The 24709-nt window shown below is 46.2% G+C and overlaps 1 protein-coding gene across 2 annotated transcripts in view; it reads right to left on the bottom strand.

Annotated features, from left to right (window-relative positions):
• Positions 1-22249: 22249 nt before the first annotated feature.
• LOC143934861 (heat shock factor protein 4-like) overlaps positions 22250-24709 on the bottom strand; it is a 158727-nt gene continuing 156267 nt past the window's right edge. For both annotated transcript variants that reach the window (XM_077458465.1, XM_077458464.1), the window contains one exon: positions 22250-22533. Coding sequence is in view for 1 of the 2 variants with exons in the window: in XM_077458464.1 (XP_077314590.1) it covers positions 22367-22533 (167 nt within the window). In the remaining variant the exon portion in view is untranslated. The remainder of the gene's footprint in view (positions 22534-24709) is intronic.

Here is a 24709-nt window from a genome sequence, read left to right as displayed (position 1 = left end):
ATAGTACAATTCACGTTAAGAGACACATAATATATGAAATAATGGTGATGATTAGTAAATTTGTTATTATATTGGGGATTAATATCTGGGGAGCTTGGTACAACTTAATAAAGAAGGTAGGGGGGAGTTGGAGGGTACTGGGGGATAAGTGGATCCCAATAGTGTCCTCATTAGACTGGTTACCTTGCTCTCTTTCCTCCCTGCTCCATTTCTTTTCCCCATTTGTTTATGTTTATGCAGGATGGAAAAATTAAGATAGGCTCCTGGAATGTGAGGGGCCTGGGGACGCAGGTGAAACAAAAAGCTGTGCTATCCATGTTGGAGGGATATGGAGTAGGGTTGTTATGCCTGCAGGAGACCCATTTAAATAGAGACACAATATACCGGCTGCAGAGTAGAAAATATCAATTTCAATACCATTCTGTGTATTCGACATATAGTAGAGGGGTGAGTGTCTTGGTAAGAACGGGTGATTGCCCCTAGTTAACCCTTTCACCAGCGATCACAGTATAAGTGTCACTGGTGACGCTGGTTAGCCAGTTAGTTATTTAGGTTCCCCGTCAGGTTTTTATATAGCGCCAGGGACCCCCATATACTACCTAATAAAAATTTGAACCCCCTGATTGCCCCTAGTTAACCCTTTCACCACTGATCACCGTATAAGTGTTACGGGTGACTCTGGTTAGTTTGCTTTTTATAGCATCGGGGCACCCACCATTTATTACCCAATAAAGGTTTAACCCCCTGATCACCCGGCGGGTGATATCAATTAGGTTTTAGGGTCAGGGTCTGCGTCGCCCCAGGCAGCGCTAGGTTAGTGCCAGTACGTCTAACACCCACACGCAAAGCATAAACCTCCTGTAGTGGTATAGAATCTGAACAGATCAATATCTGATCTGATCAGATCTATACTAGCGTCCCCAGCAGTTCAGGGTTCCAAAAAAACGCATTGTTAGCGGGATCAGCCCAGATACCTGCTAGCACCTGCGTTTTGCCCCTCTGTCCAGCCCACCCAAGTGCAGTATCGATCGATCACTGTCACTTACAAAACACTAAACACATAACTGCAGCGATCGCAGAGTCAGGCCTGATCCCTGCGATCGCTAACAGTTTTTTTTTGGTAGCATTTTATATTTAAATCAGGAAGGCAGTGCTTGGTTTTTGGGGTCCTGTACGTGGCTAGGCTCCCAAAAAGTCCCCCACATGTGGTATCCCCGTACTCGGGAGAAGCAGCAGAATTTATTTTGGGGTGTAATTTGACTTATGCCCATAGCATGTGTGAGCAATATATCATTTAGTGACAACTTTGTGCAAAAAAAAAAAAGTTTGTAATATTCCCGCAACTTGTGGCAAAATATAAAATATTCCATGGACTCAACATGCCTCTCAGTAAATAGCTTGGGGTGTCTACTTTCCAAAATGGGGTCATTTTGGGGGGTTTTGTGCTATTTTGGCATTTTATGGCCTTCGAAACTGTGATAGGTAGTGAGGAGTCAAATCAAAAATTTGCACCCTTAGAAATCCTGAAGGTGGTGATTGGTTTTCGGGGTGTCGTGCGCGACTAGACTCCCAAAAAGTCCCACACATGTGGTATCCCCATACTCGGGAGAAGTAGCGGAATTTTGGGGTGCAATTCCACATATAACTATGGCATGTGTGAGCAATATATCATTTAGTGACAACTTTTTGTAAAATTCTTTTTTTTTTTTTTTTTTTTTGTCATTATTCAATCCCTTAGGACAAAAAAAAAAATATTCAATGGGCTCAACATACCCATCAGCAATTTCCTTGGGGTGTCTACTTTCCAAAATGGGGTCATTTGGGGGGGATTTGTACTGCCCTGCCATTTTAGCACCTCAAGAAATGAGATAGGCAGTCATAAATTAAAAGCTGTGTAAATTCCAGAAAATGTACTCTAGTTTGTAGAAGCTATAACTTTTGCGCAAACCAAAAAATATACGCTTATTGACATTTTTTTTACTAAAGACATGTGGCTGAATAAATTTTGCCCTCAATGTATGACTAAAATTTTGTTTATTCGATTTTTCTTATAACAAAAAGAAGAAAATATATTTTTTTTTCAAAATTTTCGCTCTTTTTCCATTTATATCGCAAAAAATAAAAATCGCAGAGGCAATCAAATACCATCAAAAGAAAGCTCTATTTGTGGGAAGAAAAGGACACAAATTTCGTTTGGGTGCAATATTGCATGACCGCGCAATTACCAGTTAAAGCAGCGCAGTGCGAAATTGAAAAAAGACCTCTGGTCCTTAAGGTGTTTATTGGTCCGGGGCTGTAGTGGTTAAACGAACTCTCCTGCACACCTCTTCTCCACCCTACACCTTATATATATCACACAGAAGAAAAGAGAAAGACATGGGACTTTGTATGAGGCATGTCACTGAATGGATACCTTTTTTTTTTTAACATAAGATTTTATAAAATTTGTACAGTACATGTCAGAACAGTGGTACAATCTCAGCAGTGATCATTATGGCAGTTTACAGCGGTAAATCACAAAAAGTATTCAGAGAGTAAAGACAAATCTGGGCTAAGCAGCATATAAACATATCATATTACAACATACATTCAGGTAGTGTCTCTGTCAAACCAGAATTGCAGTCAAAGAGTAAGGTCCGTGGATTACTCAATATCACGGGTGGGATACCATTGTTTATACCAAACACAAGTCATCCCCATTTAACTTAGAAGGGCAGACAGATTCCCCGGCCCTCCCTACCACCCCCACCTTCCTACCTAGAAATGCTTATACCATCTGGAGAGAGAGTAGGGAACTGGATACTGTTCAGGAACCGGTCAAGTTCAGCGCCGGAATAGTCTACCCGGGAGCTATAGAGATCGCTATAGTAGGAAGCGAACCGGGCATATATGAGTGAGGGGTCCACCAACCCCGTGCCATCCGAGTCCCGAATATGGGCAATAGAGGTGGTAGGCTGTTGCTCTCTAGCCAACCAGGCCAGCAGACGGCCGGTCTTCTCCCCCTGCTCAAACATGCGGTGCCAGTTGTTGCTTTTTTGCCCCCGCTACCCTAATAAGCATCACCTCCCTGTAAGCCGTTTGCATGTCTAAATAGGTAATGGGGTTTTGGGTGGAGGCGAAACGAGCCTCCAGCTCCCTGGCAGAGCCTCAGCCTCCACCAAGGTAGTCGCCGAGTCGTGTCTGGCCCTAGCTATAGAGGATTGGTATGCCCCCCTAATGTACGCCTTAAACGCATCCCACACATTAAGTGCTGAGGTCGAACCCGCATTTGTTAGCCAGTAAGTCTGGATATGTTTAGAAATCTCTATCTCCACCAGTGGGTCAAAGATCCAGTATCTAGATAAGCGCCAGATTCTCTCCGTGGGGGGAGTCATCATTTGAAAGGTGCATAGCATGGGGGCATGATCTGAGATTCCTCTAGGAAGCATGTCCACCACCAGCACCCGGGAGAGCATTCAGCCACTAACCAACACCAGGTCAATCCGTGACATAGGCTCTATAAGAGGTGGAGTGACATGTGTAGGCCCTCTCTCCAGGGTGTCTCCACCGCCAAACATCAGTAAGGCCCTAGAGGTCCGTCCATCTTGATAGCGGGGAGTCTACCCCACCCCCCAGGGACATCCTATCCAGTGCAGGGTATGGAACCATGTTAAAGTCACCCGTGATAATAATGTTATCGGTGGTGTAGCTAGCTATAAGGGGAACCAGAAGCTTTAACAGGGCAGTGGTAGCTGGTGGCGGGATGTAAAGGCCCACAATTACCATTTCCACCATGTCTATAACAGCATGGAGGATCACATATCTGCCCCCCGGGTCCAGTTGTACATTCAATATTTCCCACGTCAGGGATTTGTGTATCAATATACTAATTCCTCGGGCATAGCACGAGTATGTAAAGTGATAACCCCTGCCCACCCACTGCCTCCGCAGGCTCAAGATCTTACCCCCCACAAGATGAGTCTCCTGTAGGATGCACACATGTGGGCTATGCTGCTTAAGATATGCCCATACCAATGAGCGTTTTAATTCATCGTTCAGTCCCCGAACGTTTCAGGACAGCAGCCTCAGCTGAGTCATAGCAAGGTCTGCTGCAAATGAACGCCAGGGGAGCACGGCATCCCTGGGCCCGGGTGGAGACAAGTATCACTATGCCCACCCCCCGACACCAGCCTGGAGGCCCAGACCGCCAACAGCAACCACTGTCAACGGTGGGGGTCCCACCAGAGAAAGGTACCACTGCAAAACCATTCCAACATGTACAATAATATAAAATAAAACAACCCAAACCCCCCTCTCCCCCCACCCTGCACTGCCGTTGGGGAACTCGGAGTGCCCATTCCCAAAACCAAAACACAGCTCAACCGGAGCAAATCAGGTAGAACTCCTGCAGGGGCGCAGGGAGAACTAAGAGGGGTAGCCCGAGGTGGAGTTGTGAGCAGCCAATTGCACGGTCGCTGCCGTCCGCACGGCACCAACCCCAGCCTGGGAGACCAAGAATAGAAAACCAGCATAGATAAACTAATAAGTCAGGATCTCTTGACCGAAGTCAAGGGCACATACTTAAAAACATTACATTGAAGTAAGGCATAAACCAATGACTGCAGCATGTTGCTCCATTTGCATGGAGACTCTGTTGTCGCTGAGCAGTCCCCCCCCCCACCACCCCTCAACAGTGTTCAGGACCCCAACTGGCAATGAGTCCATACAGCTCCTAGACCCAGCACTAGTAAAAGCCAGGATCCGGGGAGGGAGGGGAGGGGATGAGCCATGATATCTCGGTCAGGGGGACAACTGACCCAGGTAGTAGAGCTCGGAACAGCGAGCAGGTCATGTAGGCCCAGACCAGCACTTGTGCGGAATAAACTGGAGCAGTGGGGCGCTTACACACACCAGGGCCTAAGGCACACAGTCCTCCTCAGTAGAGAGTCACCCAGGGGAGTCAGTAAATGGGGGGGGAGGGGAGAAAGAGGAGACATCATGGAACGACAGTAAAAGCATAGGTTGTATAAGGCACCATAGTTACCGGGGCCTGGGTAGAGTGTCCAGCCATTGTAAAGCCTCTTCCGGCGAAGTAAAGTAGCGGGTGGACTCCCCATCTATTACCCGAAGGCGTGCAGGGAACAGCATACCATATTTGATGCTTCTCGCCCGTAACTGGGCCTTGACATGGTCAAAAGTCTTCCTCCGCCACTGGGTCTCTACGAGACGGGCATTTGCAAACCGTAGCTCAGGGATTTTCCGCGCCTCGCGGAGGACCAGATCCCGATCCCTGAAGTTTAGTAGACACATAATAAAGGTGCGAGGTGGGGCACCGGGCGGTCCCTGCACGGATGGCATCCTGTGGGCCCTCTCCACCGCGTAGTGAGGAGAGAACGCCACTGCTGGTAGGAGAGTGCGGAGAAGATGCTCAGCGAAGGTTGCAGGGTCATGTCCCTCCTCTCCCTCCGGTAGGCCCACCACGCGGAGGTTGTTCCTTCTGCTCCTATTTTCACTGTCCTCCGCTCGGGACTCCAGCGCCCGCACCCGCACCTGGAGAGTATGGAGGGAGGCACGGCGATCTCTGAGGGTATCTTCGGCGTCTCCCACCCGCCGCTCAACCTCCCCCATCCGCTCCCGGAACTTTTCCATATCGCGGCGCACCAACCACATATCCATCTGTAGGAGGTCGATTTTTGCTGTCAGGGTCGTTTTGCATCCCGAGATAGCCTGCATCAGCACCTGAAATCTGTCCTCCTCCACAGTGGCCGGGTCCTGTGGCGGAGTTTGGGTCGCCATGTTAGCGCCAACAGAAGGGGGCTGTCCCACGTGCTGCGGGGATGACGCCAGGACAGAGGAAGTCTTTCGTCTGGAGTTGTGCTTGCCTCCTCTCATGCCCAAAAGTCCAGTTCAGGACACGGATGATAGCACAGGAAGGCAGCTCGGCATTGCTGAAACACAGATGGTAGTACAGGGAGGTAGTTCAGTATTGCTGTGGCACAGGTGATAGCACAGGGAGGCAGTTCAGTATTGCTGTGGCACAAATGATAGCACAGGGAGGCAGTGCAGCCTTGGTGCGGCACAGACGGTAGCCCAGGAAGGCAGTTCAGTATTGCTATGACATAGATAGTAGCAGAGGGAGGCAGTTCGGTGTTTCTGTGGCACAGATGTTGGCACAGGGAGGCAGTAGAGTAATGTTGCGGCCCAGACAATAGTTCAGGGAGGTAGTTCAGTACTGCTGCGGCACAGATGGTGTCACAGGGATGCAGTTCAGTATTGCTATGGCACAGATGTTAGTACAGGGATGCAGTTCAGTATTGCTGTAGCATAGATAATAGCACATGTAGGCAGTTTGGTATTGCTGTGGCACAGATGTTGGCACAGAGAAGCAGTACAGTAATGCTGCGGCACAGACAATAGCTCAGGGGGGTAGTTCAGTACTGCTGCGGCACAGATGGTGTCACAGGGATGCAGTTCAGTATTGCTATGACACAAATGTTAGTACAGGGATGCAGTTCAGTATTGCTGTAGCATAGATAATAGCACAGGGAGGTAGTTCAGTATTGCTGTGCACAGACAAGGACACAAGAAAGACAGCCCCCCACTGCTGGGGCAGAGATGGTGTCACAGGGAGGGCCGCCCAACGCTACTGGGGCACAGGGGGTGGCACAGGGGAGGCAGCCCGGCGTGATGTGGCTGGGGCAGAGATGATGGCCAGGGGAAAGCAAGCCTGCCCAATACAGTCACAGTACCTGATTTGATTTCGGAGGCTGATCCTGGTGCAGTAGGCCGCAAGATGGCGGCGGGCCTCGGGTGCCCGAAATCGGCCGCTGACGGATCCGCTGACGGCCTATGGGGGCCCCACACAGCCCAGCACGCTCCCAGGGACAGCCGCCACCGAGATGGCCGGATTCGCTGCCTCCCGGTCCAGCGATCGTGGCACTCGAGCCCGCGGATTGCGGAGGCTCTGTAGGCCTCCAGATGGCGGCAGGTCCCCGCTGCGTGGAATCGCTCCCGTCTGGCCGATTTGGCTAATTTCTTCTGGATCAGATGTGAAAGTTGTCTGGTAGCTGGTATGGAGAGTTTAAAGGCTCTCCAGGCTGGCGGCGATGCGGGATAGCGACAGATTATATCAGGATCGGCGGAGCTCCTCAGCAAAACGTCTTTCCCCCTCTACATCCGGACACGCCCCCCACTGAATGGATACCTTACTTGTATAATTTCTAGAATTATTTATTGATTACAAATCACGTTGTAAAGAGTGTCAATTTGTAATAAAGGACACAATTTACTATGATAGACTTGTAATATATATATATATATATATATATATATATATATATATATATATATAATTATTATACAACATAAAATACAATATAGTTAGTGGTACAGTTACATAAAACACTCATCCATTCAGAAAAGTTCAATGAATATAAACAAATGCTCATGGTGAGCCAAACTTGTCTGGGCATCAGTTCAATGTATACTCAACGCACGTTTCATGGCTCATGCCAATAATCAGGAGTAAAGTGCTCTGAAATTAAACAATAATATCTATAAATATAGGATACCCTTTAAACGGAGAACAATCTCTCAAAATAAAGGTCTGTGACTTACGATAAGGCCCAATGTTGATGACCGGCCTTTATCCAAAGGAAGACAGGGGACAGGGATGATGATCTCCCCCTGGGCTGAGGGAGGTGAAGAATAATCCCATCAAAACCAGAGACAGCTGCCAGGTGAAGATCAGGTGACCATGTCCCAACCATATGAATCTGGTGTATGCTTAACAGTGCCCTGCAGGAATATGAGGATGGAATCATGTGAAATTAAAGTATTAATGGGATGAACCTATATCTGTAAGTGAAGTGATGAAAAGTGGTGATTTCTGCAGTAATGTGGAGTGTGTTAACTAGGGGAACTACAGCCAGGGAAAATGTGTCTACACATACCCACAACAAATAAAACCAAAAGCACCATGTGGTGGTGGACTGTGAATGTAAAACTAAAATTAACCCAAACGGGTGTTGTAGTAGGTATAGGGTGCCCACATGTCCCGGATTGCCCGGGATTGTCCCTTAATGCCTATTTGTGTCCCTGGTCCCGGGCACCTTCATTCCGGGACAATACAGTGTCCCGGAATGAAAAAAAAAACATACCGCCAGTCCGCCACCCTGATAAACATTGCCGAAGCAGCCAAACAAACTGGTTGCTAGGGCGGCCCCTCCTCGCATCTAGCAACCAGTGACGTCGGCTGATAAGGCTATCCAGAGCTATCCCTGCGCTGAGCAGCGCGCCTCCGAGTCCACCCACCTCCTCTTCTCCTTCTCCGCCTCCAGCCGCAGCAGAGAGAGGGAGAGAGCAGCTGAGCGTTTTCTGTATCTCCTCCTCCTGACTCTAGTCCATGATGCTGGTAAGCCAGGATCCACCACGGCAGCCCGTGCCACTGCCAGAGCTGACTACTCCCGCTGCATGCAGCTTATTGCCAGTCCAGCAGCCAGCAGCCTGACTTCTCTCCTCCTGAGCCTCCTCCCACCCACGAGGGCCACAACCCGAGCCGCTAGCCAAACTTCCAGGTTTGCACACTACTCACTCACTAAAACTATTCTATGAGAATATGCATGCTTGCAATGAATCATATATTGCTTATAACAATGTTCCTTCTAGAATCTGATACTGTATGTTCGTAACAATAACATTTCCTGTTTTTTTTTATTTAATTTTTTTCCTTTTTTTTATTTTTACATATGTATTTCTGTGTGGCAGAAAGTCTGGCTATCTATTCCAAATAGTGTGACCAGCTTGGTATTAGACCCCTTTCCCACTGTGCCGCCCAGGCGTTGGCGGTAAAGCAGCACTATTTTTAGCGCCGCTTTACCGTTGTTTTAGTGGCACTATTCGGCCGCTAGTTGTCCCTGAATGGCAGTTTGGAAATGTGGTCACCCTAAGTAGGTATGAGTAAAACTCAATTACCTTGTATGTGATACTGTGGCTATATATATATATATATATATATATATATATATATATATACTGTATATATATATATATATATATATATATATGTAGGAAGGCCAGTATGGTGGCCTGAATTTATGGGAGGAGCCCGGAGGGTATTTAACCAGCCCGCTCGCCTGTGGTCTTTGTCGGTTTCCGGTGCTCGGCATGACGTCACTAGGCCGACTCTTCGAAACTCGTTAGCGTCCGTGAGTTACCGTTTCGTAGTTGTTCGAGGTCCTCGTTCCCATTTGCAATTCACATACAACGCGTCGATTCGGCTGTCGCAGGTAGGGTTTTCTTCGGTTGACTTGTCATTTCATACATTGTAAATGTCTCGTCACTAAACCTCGATATCAAACTTACGAGTTATTTGTAGAACCCTACACACAGCCGCGACGTCTGTCTACTACTCGTAACGTTATCATACTAAAACATTTGTGTTTGTGTACCTCACACCGACGCAAAGACACAGCTTCGTTTAGGCGTGTCTCCCTGTTTTTTGCTCCACAGACTAATCGATGTTTCTCGTATATTTGATGGACACCGGTCAGTGCCATATCAGGGTTGAACCATTTCAACCATTTCAAATCATTTCACTCTCACCTACCGCGCTCCGATGCGAATCCAGTCGCATCCACAATGCACCGATTCATCCCGGTGTGCCCCAGTTGCTTTTTCGGCCTCATTTCAGTACATGCTCCAGAGTCCCATTTGTCGAGTCACCGACTCATGCCTCTGTCATGGTAAATCATTTCACTGTCATGTATCACGTTCCGATACGAATCCAGTCGCATCTATGATGCACCAATTCGTCCGGCGTGCCCCAGGTATTTTTCGGCCTCATTTCAGTACATGCTCCAGAGTCCCGTTCGTTGTCAGTCGCAGGTTGCAGCGCACCGTTCCGTGCCTCTGTCATGGGAAATAATTTCACTGTCACGTATCACGTTCCGATTCAAATCCAGTCGCATCTACGATGCACCAATTCGTCCCGGCGTGCCCCAGGTATTTTTCGGCCTCATTTCAGTACATGCTCCAGAGTCCCATTCGTTGTCAGTCGCAATTGCGGCACGACCAATTCGGGCCTCTGTCATGGCAAACTTTTGTCACTCATTTCACTGTCAGTTACCGCGCTCCGATTCGAATCTAGTCGCATCCGTGATGCACCGATTCATTTCGATGTGCCCCAGTTGGTTACGGCCTCATTTCAGTACATGCTCCAGAGTCAGGATTCATTATCGGTTGCAGGTTTCGGTTCTCTGATTCATGTCTCTGTCATGGGAAATCATTTCACTGTCACATATCACGCTCCAATACGAATCCAGTCGCATCATGCACTAATTCGTCTCGCCGCGCCCCAGGTATTTCAGCCACATTTCAGTACAGGCTTCAGAGCATGCACGATTAACGGACAGTCGCATGATCGATTCGTGCCTCTGTCATGGCAATCAAAATAATTTCACCGCCACGTACCGCGCTCCGTTTCGAATCCAGTTGCATACATGCACCGATTCGTTACGGTGTGCCCCAGTGCTTTAGCCTCATTTCAGTGCATGCTCCAGAGTCTGGTTCATCATCAGTCACAGTCACGGCACGACCGGCTTATGCCTCTGTCATAACAGGGTTTTTCATTAAATTGACCGTCATATACCGTGCCCCGATTAGAGTCGGTCGCATCTGACATGCACCGATTCGTTCCGGCGTGCTCCAGTTGTTTTCATTCGTACGACCGATTTATATCGGATTCATTCCATACACATCCAAGAAACAACTTCTTGCAAATCGCTGCTAGCACGCACCTAAAAATACACTCCCTGCAATCATTGCAAACACATTCCTAGGCACAGACTTCTGGCAATCGTTGCAAGCACGCATTCAAGCATGGACGTCTTGCAGTCGTTACAAGTACGCATTCAAGCGCAGACTTCTTGCAGTCTTTGCAAACACGCATCCAAGCATAGACTTCTTGCAATCGTTGCAAGCACGCATCCAAGCATGGACGTCTTGCAGTCGTTGCAAGTACGCATTCAAGTGTAGACTTCTTGCAACGGTTGCAAGCACGCATTCAGGCATGGACGCCTTGCAGTCGTTGCAAGTACGCATACAAGCGTAGACTTCTTGCAATCGTTGCAAACACGCATCCAAGCGTAGACTTCTTGCAGTCATTGCAAGCACGCATCCAAGCGTAGACTTCTTGCAATCATTGCAAACACGCATCCAAACATAGACTTCTTGCAATCGTTGCAAGCACGCATTCAAGCATGGACGTCTTGCAGTCGCTGCAAGTACGTATACAAGCGTAGACTTCTTGCAATCATTTCAAACACGCATCCAAGCGCAGACTTCTTGCAATCGTTGCAAGCACGAATCCAAGCATAGACTTCTTGCAAATCGTTGCAAGCACGCATTAAGCATAGACTTCTTGCAATCGTTGCAAGCACGCATTCAAGCATGGACGTCTTGCAGTCGTTGCAAGTACGCATACAAGCATAGACTTCTTGCAATCATTGCAAAACACGCATCCAAGCGTAGACTTCTTGCAGTCGTTGCAAGCACGCATCCAAGCATAGACTTCTTGCAATCGTTGCAAGCACGCATCCAAACATAGACTTCTTGCAATCGTTGCAAGCACACATTCAGGCATAGACCTCTTGCAATCATTGCAAGCACGCATTCGAGCATAAGACCTCTTGCAATCATTGCAAGCAGATGTCCAGGCACAAACTTATTGCAATCATTGCTAGCAGGCAGTTCTGGCTGGCTCAACAGATTGCTTTAGGAAAAGCCTGGATACTTTCCTAAATGTACATTATATAACGGGGTACTTATATTTATAGGTAAAGTTGATCCAGGGAAAATCCGATTGCCTCTCGAGGGATCAGGAAGGAATTTTTTCCCCTGCTGTAGAAAATTGGGCTATGCTCTGCTGGGGTTTTTTGCCTTCCTCTGGATCAGCTGTGGGTGTAGAATTGGGTGTGTCGGGTTGTGCGATATTTTATTTGTTTGATTTGTGGTTAGGACTGGATGGACTTCTGTCTTTTCCGACCTGGCTACCCATGTATCCTACCATAAACTCCTTGCAATCGTTGCAGGCACGCATCCTGGCATAACTCCTTGCAATCGTTGCAGGCACGCATCCTGGCATAACTTCTTGCAATCATTGCAGGCACGCATCCTAGCATAACATCTTGCAATCATGGCAAGCACGCATCCTGGTGTAACTCCTTGCAATCTTTGCAGGCACGCATCCTAGCATAACATCTTGCAATCGTTGCAAGCATGCATCTTGGCATAACATCTTGCAATCGTTGCAAGCACGCATCCAAACACATGTTCAAGTACATCTCCTGCAGTCTTCGCAAAGCACATGCGGTAACACAAATTTCTCACAGTCACTACGAACACATCTCCAGTGACAAACTCCCGCGCAATTGTCGCAAGTACACGTTTAAACACTACTTTTGCAATCATGCCAAGGCTCGCGACTTAGCATAACTTCTTGCAATCATTCTTTTGCAAGCACATTCTCAGTGGCACACAAACTGGCTACACGTCGTTTTCAGCAGCACTTAATTGGCCACTTGTCTCCTGTGGCTTTTCTTACAAGCCACTCACCGTTTCCTGTCTGTCTGTCTCTCCCTTAGGACAGTTGAGTTCAACTTCCATCCTGCACCAGGATCGTGTTGACACATGCCTAGCCAGCGTTCAGCATTTCTTATCCTTACAGGGCCCGGAGAGCCATCTGTCTTTACGGCCCATACAGCAAGATCCCCACTACAAGGCATCCAGAGGCATCGGCCCATAGCCAACGGCGAACGCTTGCCCATCACAACTGCCATCTTTAGGGACATATAAAATCCTTGCATATTCCCCAGTCTAGTCATCCAAGCGGCCATCTACCTGGCCCTTTGTGGTTTTCCATGGCCTAGCCAATTTATTGTTGGTAGCACTGGCAGCCAGGTTCTACACAGACACTACCTGACGAATGTTCAAATCTGCAATACGGGCCATTCCTCAGGGTCGATCTTTATGTCACGCCTCCTGGTCCTCCTCTCACGGACACAGGACCCCTCTCAGATCCTTAATTTAGATGCTATAGCAGACCTATCAATGTCGGAAGGTTCCTTACTGCATGGATTGGTGTAGCGATGTTTAGACCATCTACGATGCCCCTGTCACCCCTGGTAGTGACAGATGCCGCAGCCTCCACAGGCTTCGCTGCAATTTTTTGGCCACCACTGGTTTACAGAACCATGGCATCAGGGATACTCCCTGATGCCATGGTTCTGTAAACCAGTGGTGGCCAAAAAATTGCAGCGGGTTTACCTGGACTTCCTCCTTCTTCAAGCTATACCCGGTCATGACAGCCTCTCGAATCTGGGGTCATGTCAGGACAGGACAGGCTGTGGCTTTCACCACCGACAACTGGGCCGAGGCTCATCTTGTTGATGAAGCCAGGTCTGGACCGCTCTCGGTTGTGTCCTTCCTGCGCAGACTGCTGCAGTTATCTTGGCGGCACCAGTTTAATGTCCATTGTATGTTCATTCCAGGCCTTCAGCAATCCCGCAGGCCAAGTTCTGCATAGTCGTCACTTGGCTCGCTACCAACACCATTTCATCCTCCACCTTGCAGTGTCTAAAAACCCAGCAATCTGGCTCCAGGATAGACGTCCATTTCTATAGAACAAGCAGTGCTTGGTGTCGAGTAACCATACTCGACTACCTACCGGAACGCGTAAACTCTAGTTCCCTATTGCCTTTTCGTGCTAACACTTGAGTACCTGCCAGTTTCCCAAACACATGGGGTTCTTCTACGCAGCCTACACCTCGACCCCGGTCCATACCGTGGTCACTCTTTGGTATTTGAGCACCCTTGGCAGCATGTTGGCATGGGTCCCAAGTCACGTCATTGAGAGACTAAGCAGTTGGAACCCTGCCTACCTCGCTAAGCTAATTAAGCTAAAACTAATAAAACTACACCCCTACCTGAATGTTTTTGCCCCCTTATTTTGGTATACTGACCATCAGACCAGGGCACACTTCAGGTCCATTATATGTTGTTAATCATGGTAAAGTCTATTTGTTCATATCCGTATCGGCCATAGGGCTTCGACCATAAGTAGGAAGGCCAGTATGGTGGCCTGAATTTATGGGAGGAGCCCGGAGGGTATTTAACCAGCCCGCTCGCCTGTGGTCTTCGTCGGTTTCCAGTGCGCGGCACCCACCCATCCCCTTTTTCAGCGCATTTCTCAAATTCAATTCTCTTCACAAAATATTAATTTCTAATCTAGGGTATACCCCCTTATTTTGGTATACCGACCATCAGACCAGGGCACACTTCAGGTCCATTTCATGTTGTTAATCATGGTAAAGTCTATTTGTTCATATCCGTATCGGCCATAGGGCTTCGACCATAAATATATATATATATATATATATATATATATATATATATATATATATATATATATATATATAACCCTCACTTCTGTCCTCTCCTTATTACTGCATTCACAAACTCCTTATAATTATAAATCTATGTGCACAAAAAAAACTTCAGGACGCTGGGGCATGTCCCTTCGTATACATCACCTTTCTTGATGACTTCTCTACTTTCTCTCTTCTGAAATCCCCACTATCATTCTCAGGGACTTCAACATCCCAACTAATACTAACACTCCTGCTACTTCCAAACTTCTCAGTCTAACCTTCTCCTTTGACCTGAAGCAATGGATACAGGCGTTTATCAATCTGAAGGCAATACACTTGACCTTGTTTCCTCCCATCTATGCACTCCGTGCAAACCCCCCTCCCAACTATCCTCACCCTCTCCCTGATTACTGCCTTATTAGTTTCACTCTCTCCCTACGCCATCTCAATCCTTCACTTCTCTGCTACTGACCACCTCTATGACAAAGTCGCGCAACTGTCCTGCATCTACAACACTTCACTTCTAGCCTCACTGGACACACTGGCCCCCCTCACTACACACAGAATCAGGCCTGTCCCCTTCAACCCTGGCACACAGGTGACACTAGAAGTCTGAAAAAAGATAGCCGTGCTCTTGAATCTGCCCTCCAAAAATACAAATCCTTCCTCCTTGCTGCCAAGCAGACCTATTTTATCTCTCTCATTAACATCTTATTATCCCGTCCCTGTCAACTCTTCTCTACCTTCAACTCTCTACTTCATCCTCCACTGCCTCCACCCACCAACTCACTCACTGCCCAGGAGATGGCCAATCACTTCACTTCAAACAGAAGATTTATACAAAGGAGATCTCTACTGTTCAGATACCCTCCACGCTTTACACTTCATGCCCACAGGTGCAATCGTTACTTCCCTCTTTCAACCCCATCACTATAGACAAGGTTGCTAAACTACTTGCTAATGTCCATCTTACCACCTGTTATCTGGATCCTGTTCCCTTGCAAATGCTACATTCACCCACTGGCTCTATTCTAAACTCTCTAACCCACATCTTCAATCTCTCCCTCTCTTCTGGCATCTTCCCCAACTCTCTAAAACATGCACTAGTCACCCCCATACCTAAAAAATCCTCACTGGGCCCATCCAATCTTAACAACTTATGCCCCATCTCCTTGTTCCCCTTTTTATCCAAAGTCCTTGAACGTCAGGTCTACAACCAACTGAGTGGCCACCTTGCTGATAATGGCCTTCTTGATCCCCTCCAGTCTGGATTTCATCCCCAACACTCCACAGAAACTGCTCTCCTGAAACTAACAAACGATCTACTAAGGGCCAAAACCAATGGACACTATTCTGTGTTCCTACTCCTGAATCTTTCCCGGTCAACCACCCCTTCCTCCTCAAAAAACTCCACTCCTTTGGTCTCTGTGACTGTACTCCTTCTACTTCTTCCTCTCCTCTTCCTTTCTTTGTTGTGGTCCCCCAAAGTTCTGTTCTTGGACCTCTCCAATTTTCAATCTACACCTCCCTGGGTCAGCCTCCCATGGCTTCCAATACCACCTCTATGCTGGCAACACCCAAATCTATTTCTCTACCACTCAACCCACTCCTTCGGTCTCCTCTTGTATCACTAATTTACTATCAGATATATCAGTCTGAATGTCACACCACTTCCTCAAACTCAATCTATCCAAAACCGAACTTATAATTTTTCTTCCCTCTCATGTCTCTTCCCCTGATCCCTCTGTCAAAATTGTTGGCACAGCTATAAGCCCATTCCCGCATTCCAAGGTCCTAGGTGTAGTCCTGGACTCTGAACTCTCCTTTAAGCCCCATGTCCAATCACTGTAAAAATCTTGCCACCTCAACCTCCACATCTCCAAAATACGCCCCTTTGTAACCAATGACACAACAAAGCTCTTAATTCACTCCCTGGCCATCTCCCACCTTGACTACTGAACATCCCTCCTCATTGACTTACTTCTACATAATCTATCCCCCCTTCAATCCATTATGAATGCTGCTGCCAGACTCATCCACCTTACCAATCGCTCTGTGTCTGCTACTCCTCTCTGTAAATCCCTCCACTGGCTTCCGCTCACCCAATGAATTAAATTCAAAATACTAACAACTACTTACAAAGCCATCCACAACTCTGCCCCTAGCTACATCACTAGCCTAGTCTCATAATACCAACCTAATTGTTCTCTTTGTTCTTCTCAAGACCTCCAACTCTCTAACTCCCTCATCACCTCCTCCCATGCTCACCTCCAGAACTTTTCCAGAGCTTCTCCAATCCTATGAAACGCCTTACCCCAATCTGTCAGATTATCTCTTACTCTATTCGATTTTAGACAATCCCTGAAAACCCTCCTCTTCAGAGAACCCTATCCTACCTACACCTAACAACTGTATTTTCAGCTTCTCCATCTGATCCTCCCCCACAGCTGTTACCTTTTTGTTCCACTTGACCCTCCCTCCTAAATTGTAAATCTTCTCAGCTGATGTTTTGCCTAATTTATTAATCTGTCCAGACTCCTGCTAGAGGTGTGATATGCCTTGGGCATACTTAATACACATATTCTGATCATGTCCTTCACACCACCATCCAAAAGTTCACTGATCGTATCATACCTATGGACCGCAACATTTTTCTTCTTTATCATAATGAAATTCCCTGCAAAGTGTATTCTTTCATTACCCATATGGTCAACTCTACACGGTAGTGCATACCAGCCTTTTTGAAATCCCCCTCACCACCAACAATTCTACAACAGTTCCACTGCATAGATGATATTAAACAAATAGAGTACTTGACCAGTAGTTGTGCCACGTACAGACGATCGGAATTTCCGATAACCAAACCATGGATTTTTTTCCAACGGATGTTGACTGAAACTTGTCTTGCATACCCACGGTTGCACAAATGTTATTGGAAATTCCGATCGGCAAGAATGCGCTGACATACAACACGTATGACGGCACTAGAAAAAGTAAGTTCAATAGCCAGTGCGCGACCCTTTGGGATCCTTTTGCTAATCTCATGTTTATCTCATGTTAGTAGAAGTTTGGTGAGAGACGATTCTCTCTTTTCAGCCTTGTGCTTTTCAGGTCGTTACTGCTCTTCAGTTTGTGCTTGTGGGTTCGCATCTGTTTTTCAGTGCATGTAGTCAGTTCTTATCTGTTTTTCAGTGCGTTCTTGTTCGCTTGTTTCTGATTTTCAGCTCGCTCTTATTTCAGGAATTATCTCTGGATGACGGACCCCGTTTTTCACCGACTGTTGGCTTTGCTGTTCCCATATATTACCAAGCAGGACACCTCCATGCGGCAAGCCATCACTGCCGAGCAGAGGCTCGTCGCTCGGGAGTGGTACTTGCGGTACTTGGCAGCTGGGAGAAGTCTGCAGGACATCAAGTTCTCGACAGGCATGGCCCCCCCCCCCCAGGCTCTGGGGATAATTTTTCCAGACCAGTTCTGCCATCATTCAGGTCCTGCAGAAGGACTATATTAAGGTAAGTTTTATCCTTTAACCACTTGAGACCCGCGCTATAGCCGAATGACGGCTACAGCATGGACCTCCTTTGCCCTGAGGGGTGAGCGTGGCGCGCTCTGTGATCGGTGAGTCTATGAGACTCACCTGATCACCGATCCAAGCAAGGGGTCGGTCCCGACCCCTTATCACGTGATCAGCTGTCAGCCAATGACAGCTGTTCATGTGATACACTGGAGCCGGTAATCGGCTATTATTCCTCCTCGCGTTGACTGCGCGAGGAGAAAAAAAAAGAGCCGTGATCAAGACATCAGTCCCGATCACAGCCAGCCCTGCCAGTGCCCACCTGCCCCCTGCCAGTGCCACCTCAATAAAAAATAAGTGCCCCCCGTCAGTGTCACCCAGCAGTGCCCATAGTGCCACCCAGCAGTGCCATCCAGCAGTGCCCACAGTGCCACCCAGCAGTGCCCACAATCTGCCTCAACAAAGGTGCTGCACCCCAGTGCCACATATCCGTGCCCATCAGTGTCATCTACCAGTGCCCATCAGTGCCGCCCATCAGTGCCACCTATCAGAGCCACCTATCAGTGCCACCTATCAGTGCCCATCATTCCCATCTATCAGTGGTACCTATCAGTGCCCCTTAGTGCCACCCATCCGTGCCACCCATCCGTGCCACCCATCCGTGCCATCTTATCTGTGCCCATCTTTGCCCATCAGTGCCGCCTTATCTGTGCCCATCGGTGCCGCCTTATCTGTGCCTATTAGTGCCCACCAGTGCAGCCTATCAGTGCCCACCAGTGCAGCCTATCAGTGCCCACCAATGCAGCCTATCAGTGCCCACCAGTGCAGCCTATCAGTGCCGCCTCATCAGCACAATGAAGGAGAAAAATGACCTGTTTGCAAAATTTTATAACAAACTATTAAACATGATTTATTTTTATTTATTTTTTTGCACCTTTTTTTGTTTGTTTAGCAAAAAATAAAACTCGCAGCTGTAATTAAATACCACCAAAAGAAAGCTCTATTTGTGAGAAAAAAATGATAAAAATTTCATTTGGGTACAGTGTTGTATGCCTGCACAATTGTCATTCAAAGTGCATCAGCGCTGAAAGCTGAAAATTGGTCTGGGCATGAGGAGGGTTTAAGTGCCCAGTAAGCAAGTGGTTAACATCACATTCTATGTATTTAATGTTTGCTAATCTATTGTATTTATTTCATCATTCCATAATTACCATGACTGTAATATGCTGTGAATGTCCTCTTTGTATTCATGCATGATATAAGCTTTTAATGTTCCTTTTTTGTTCTTCATGCATATTTGCCTTCACTAACCTCCCCAGCATGTTAACCTGGGCCCACACACACGTAGCCTAGTCACTTAACAATGTATTTTGTCAGCTCCATAGTAGTGTTTTACCCTAAACACCCCCTAAAATGTTTACAAATGTTATTTGTGTCATTAAATTTATGTAACCATGTCGCCCCTGACACTACGGAGAAGCCATAGGGATGTCCCTGTGCATCAGAGGGGGGCGGGGTCGCCCGGCGATGTCATCGTGTGGCCACGCCCTCAGTTATAGAAGAGCTATCAAAGCGAACAGGCGGTACCTCCCATGCATGAAGACGGGTCGGATGTTTTTTTTTGTTTTTTTTCGGTTCATTGGAGCAAGAGAAGAAGATGAATGGACTTCGTGGGACACTTTTATTTTTTTATTTTTTAATAAAGGACATGTCCCAAGCTGTGTCTTGTGTTTTTTTACGCTTTTCATACTTTTTTTGTGAAATGGTAGGGGTAAATTTGTACCCCGTTACCATTTCACACAGGGGGGAGGCCGGGATCTGGGGGCCCCCTTGTTAAAGGGGGCTTTCAGATTCTGATAAGCCCCTCACCCACAGACCCCCACAACCACTAGGCAAGGGTTGTGGGGATGAGGTACCCCAAAGCACTCTCCCCATGAGGGCATGTGACCTGGCACGGTTCAGGGGGCCGCTCTCTCTTCCCCCCTCTTTTCCTGTGGCCTGCCAAGTTGCGTGCTCGGATAAGGGTCTGGTATGGATTTTTGGGGGAACTCCACGCCATTTTTTTTTATTTTGGAGCTGGGTTCCCCTTAATATTCATACCAGGGTCTGGTAATTGACTGTGGGAGAATCCCACGTTTTTTTCAATGACTTTTATGTGTATTGTGTGTATTATGTATGTGTATTATATGTATTTTATGTGTATTGCCGGGACCGACAATTCATTATAGCCGCGAGTACTTTTAAATTACTTTTTTTCTGCAGAAATATAATTTTGCTCTTCGACAGTTCTAAACACGGGAAACATGCACCACTTTACAGGCATACTATAGACGCCCCCAGGTATGAAATTTAAAGGAATATTTCACTTTAAGCATTATTAACACTGCTCCCGTAAAAACAACCGTTTTTAAAACTTTTTTTACATTGATACATGTCCCCTGGGGCAGGACCCAGGTCCCCAAACACTTTTTATGACAATACCATACATGTAAGCCTTTAAAATGAGCACTTTTGACTCCCATAGACTTTTAAAGGGTGTTCCGTGGCTTTCGAATTTTCCGCAAACACTCCAAATTGTTCGCTATTCGGCTAACACCCCCGTTCAAGTCGAACGGGCTCATCCCTACCAAGAATGTTTGTGTCTAATCTGCTTGCAATGTTATGCGCAAAAGTACTAATTTTTATTTTTCTTGTTTGACTCCACAGTTTCCTTCAACCCCACAGAAATGGCAGACTGTGGTCTCCTACTTTACCCAGCTGTGGGACTTTCCTAACTGCGGAGGGGCAATTGATGGGAAACACATCCACATTGTCCCACCCCCCAACTCGGGGTCATACTATTATAATTACAAGGGGTTTAATAGTATAGTGATGTTTGCGGTCGTATTGTCAACATATACGTTTTTGTATGTGGATGTGGGGAAGAATGGGCGGATGTCGGATGGTGGAGTCATTGCCCAGTTTTAGTTCTACAGACGGCTCCAGAATGCTGGCTTGGGCTTGCCACCTGTGGAAGACAATGTGGGGGGTCTTCCATTTGTTTTTGTTGCTGGAGTGTTTGGCCTAGGAGAACATCTGCTGCGGCCATTCCCCATGAGGACCCTCACCCCGGACCAGAGGGTTTTTAATTACAGGCTGGCCAGAGCCAGAAGAGTGGTGGAGAATGCTTTTGGCATAATGGTCAGCCGGGTTTCTCATATTTCTAACACCAATACACATGGCGGAATATAAACTCAATCATATTGTGCTTGCCTGCTGCATTGTGCACAATTTCCTACGTAAAAATGCTACTAACTACGTGGCCTCTGTTGGGACCGAGGCTGGGTTTCCTGATCAATCAACCCTGACAGCACTTAAAGCTGGTCGTCCTGGCTTGTCCCCCCCCCCCAAAGCGCCCACAAAGTCAGACAAAAATATCTGGAGTACTTTGTGGGTAGGGGGGCCATTTATATACCAGCAAATGTGTAAAACATTATTAACATACATTTTTTAGAAAAATTGAACTAATATTTCATTGGATTTACTGTGTTTCTTTTAGTTGTCTCCTAGGTTCTCCAATGGGCTTTTCTTTTTGGCCATTTTCTTCAATAGTGCAAACGTAATTTATTTGATACATGAGGTGACAATCTCTTCTTCAGCTAACTATTATGTTGTGGGTCTGCTACATACACACATTGTTTTTGTTGTTGACGTATGTAATGCATTAATGATAAAAATAATCATCCTTTTAAGCATCATGAATTAATTGTTTAGAGTCCCTAAAATGTCCTGATTGGGGACAATTTTAGAGCACTGTGGGGTTATTTTCTAAAGGTAACTCCACTTTGCACTATAAGTGCACAGAAAGTGCACTTGTAGTGCAAAGTGGATTTGCCTTTAGTAAATAACCCCCATTGCCACTGTAAACTAAACACCAACTTTCTCCAAAAACTGGGATTGAGCATTGGAAGAAGCCACACATTATTGAGTATAAACTTTTTACTCTGTGCACATTCACATGTGTGTTAGAAAAGGGTTTTTGAACAAACCAACGTCTTTGGTGTATAACATTTTTATGTTTGACATTATAAATATCCTTTTTTTGGTTAAATAGGTATGTTTAAAACCATAACATACACACCCCTGTAAAAGCCAAATTTTGAAGATGCACACAAATTGAGACTCAAAATGTGGATTTCCCTCCTGATCCCATGCCTAATGTCAACATGTGCTAACTAGCATCATAGGGGATCAATGGACGCGTTTTGGGGGTGCAACCCCTTCCTCTCACCTACTTGAATTGGGAGGAAGGGGTTGCACCCCCAAAACTCATACATTGATATCCCCTGATGGCAGATTGCACATGTTGACACACTGTGTTCATCTTCAAAATTCGTCTTTTAAAATACTTTAAAACCTGATTTAAAATTAAAATTTCCTCGACAAAATGGTCCAATTTTTGTGTGTTTTAGATTCTGCCTAAAACATCAATGATGTTCTTCATTTTTTGTTGAACATCATTGATGTTTTCCTTTATCTTTTCTAAATCATGATTGCACACCATGATCTCCCCGATGAGCACGTGTGCACTTGCATTGGTGAAATTAGTTTCTTCTTCCACAGCATCCACATCACCTAAAAAGAATAAAACATACCATGTATTATAAATATGCAGGCATACATCTATTACGTGAAGCTGTGGTCTCAGACACTCATCTGTTGTCACTATTTCAACCATTTCATGAACCTCTCCTCCCTTCACATCCTCGGGTCGTGGTGTGGTGACTTCCCCTTTTTTAGGAGATTGGGGGTCTCTGGTGTCCTCAGATGTCCAGAGTCTTTTCTCCCTTAACTGAATACAAAAAAGGTATACTTAGCACACAGATATTTGAGGCAAGAAATATGAATATGAAACTGCTTGGAAGTGTTGTACAGTTGTCTGTTTTGGCAGTGTTCCAAGCTGAAGACATGATTTTTTTCCCTTTGTTAAAGCTGGAATACTTACCTTTTTTGGTAAAGTATCACACATGGAGACACCCCTAGTATCCACTGGAGCAACTGACCTGAGTGGGACACCCTAAAAAGGGTGTTCTGGTGTCCCACCCTGCGTCCAGAATTGTAAACAGCTGCTGAGTATCCTCTACTTAATCAAGTTTACATTTCATTTTAATTACAAACCCATCTAGACAACAAACTAATTTTAATACAAATAGGCCTGAACAAATATAGTTAACCTGCATCTGCCAAAAACATTGTATTAGTGAGCGAATGAACGATGTTTACTACGAACGATTAGTTTGCCCACGAACCTGAAACTTGCCATTTTAAATGCCATTTTAAACTGTACAACAGTAAAGAAAAGCACATGGAGCAGCAAGTAATATTAATAATAATAATAATAATAGGAACACACAACAAAATACGTACCTTTTTGCAGCACTCTCTTGATTCTTCTGTACTTATCACGTCCCTCAATTTGACTTCTGACCATCGCTTCCTCAGTTGATGCTTGGATCGCCATACCCCAAAATTCTTCTGCAGACTTTTCACAACTTTACTCATGATTTTGGCCTTTCTTACACTTGGGTTTCTCTATGGTCCATATTTTCCATCATAGTCGGCCCTCTTCAAGATGTTCACCCTCTCCGCGATCTCTACAAAGGACAAAGGCCTTAAATCTCCTGGATTGGGACGTTTGTAGCTTCGGGCTTTCCTCGTCGTTGCTGCTCTCCTCTGCATGCACCTGCTCTGTCTCCACCATGTGCTCTCCCACTGCGTTGAAAGAGAAGTGGCAGGGAATATACTAGAAAGAAGGTCAGAGGCAGGCGGAGTTTCATGCATGTGCAGTGTATATAAAGCCTAACACGCATGCGTCGTACATAGGATCTGTAAGTGGAGGACGGAGTAGTGTAAGCGCCAATCGTGCTAACGGAGGTACAATTTTAACTTCAGTATCAGTGGCCTATACTGCTTATAGATTGAGGCCTATATTGGGGCAAGATTAGGAGAGTTTAGCCTGATATTAGGGTTTGCCTTGTGTTGTGTCTTGCAGATGAAATGGATAGATTCAATGACCAAGAGAGCTGCCCTGTGTGAGACAAGTGAAACACCCTTTTTATAATAATAAAATAAAGAGGATGGCAGCGCTGGATCAACTGTTGGAATTGGTGAAGCTGGTGATTCCCACGGCAACCATCCCCTATTTGTAGTACAAAATAGGTGGCCTGAGGAGCACATATAATAGGGAGCGCAAAAAGGTCCAGTATTCCATGAGATCAGGAGCAGCAGCAGATGACGTTTATGTCCCCAGGCTCTGGTACTGCGACAAACTGCGTTTTTTGTCAGACCAGACCGAAATCAGACCATCAGTCTCACTCTCAACCCTTCCTTCCACTCTTCCTTCCACCTCAAATGAGGCTTCCAAAGTCCAAACTGGGCCTTTTACCCAGGAAGAAATGGAGGAGCCCAGCTTGAGTCAGGTATAGCATTGTTGAACATATTGTCACAAAATTAATGATGTTAACTAGATGCTATTATTGATCACTCATTTCTGATTTAACAAAGTGGTTTACATATCAATAGACATTAGTAGCCAAAAATGATTGGGAGAAGAATGACAAATGCTGGGGTCAGAATAATAGTCTTTTCTATTTGTTAACATTCAATTTGCAACAGTCATGAGCTCAAAATTGTGTGTGATTGATGACCAAAAAACTAAAACTATGTCCCATTTTCATACACAGGAAAGTCTCAGCGCAGTGTTCTTCACCCCAAGCCCATCCTTTCTGCCCGTCTGTGTGCTAGTCCGCCA

Source organism: Lithobates pipiens, unplaced genomic scaffold (assembly GCF_037356315.1).
Source record: "Lithobates pipiens isolate NorthernLeopardFrog02 unplaced genomic scaffold, aLitPip1_a1.2 Scaffold_28, whole genome shotgun sequence".
Lineage (NCBI taxonomy): Eukaryota > Metazoa > Chordata > Amphibia > Anura > Ranidae > Lithobates > Lithobates pipiens.
Note: the sequence above shows the minus strand (reverse complement) of the source record. Positions and strands in the feature narration are given on the sequence as shown.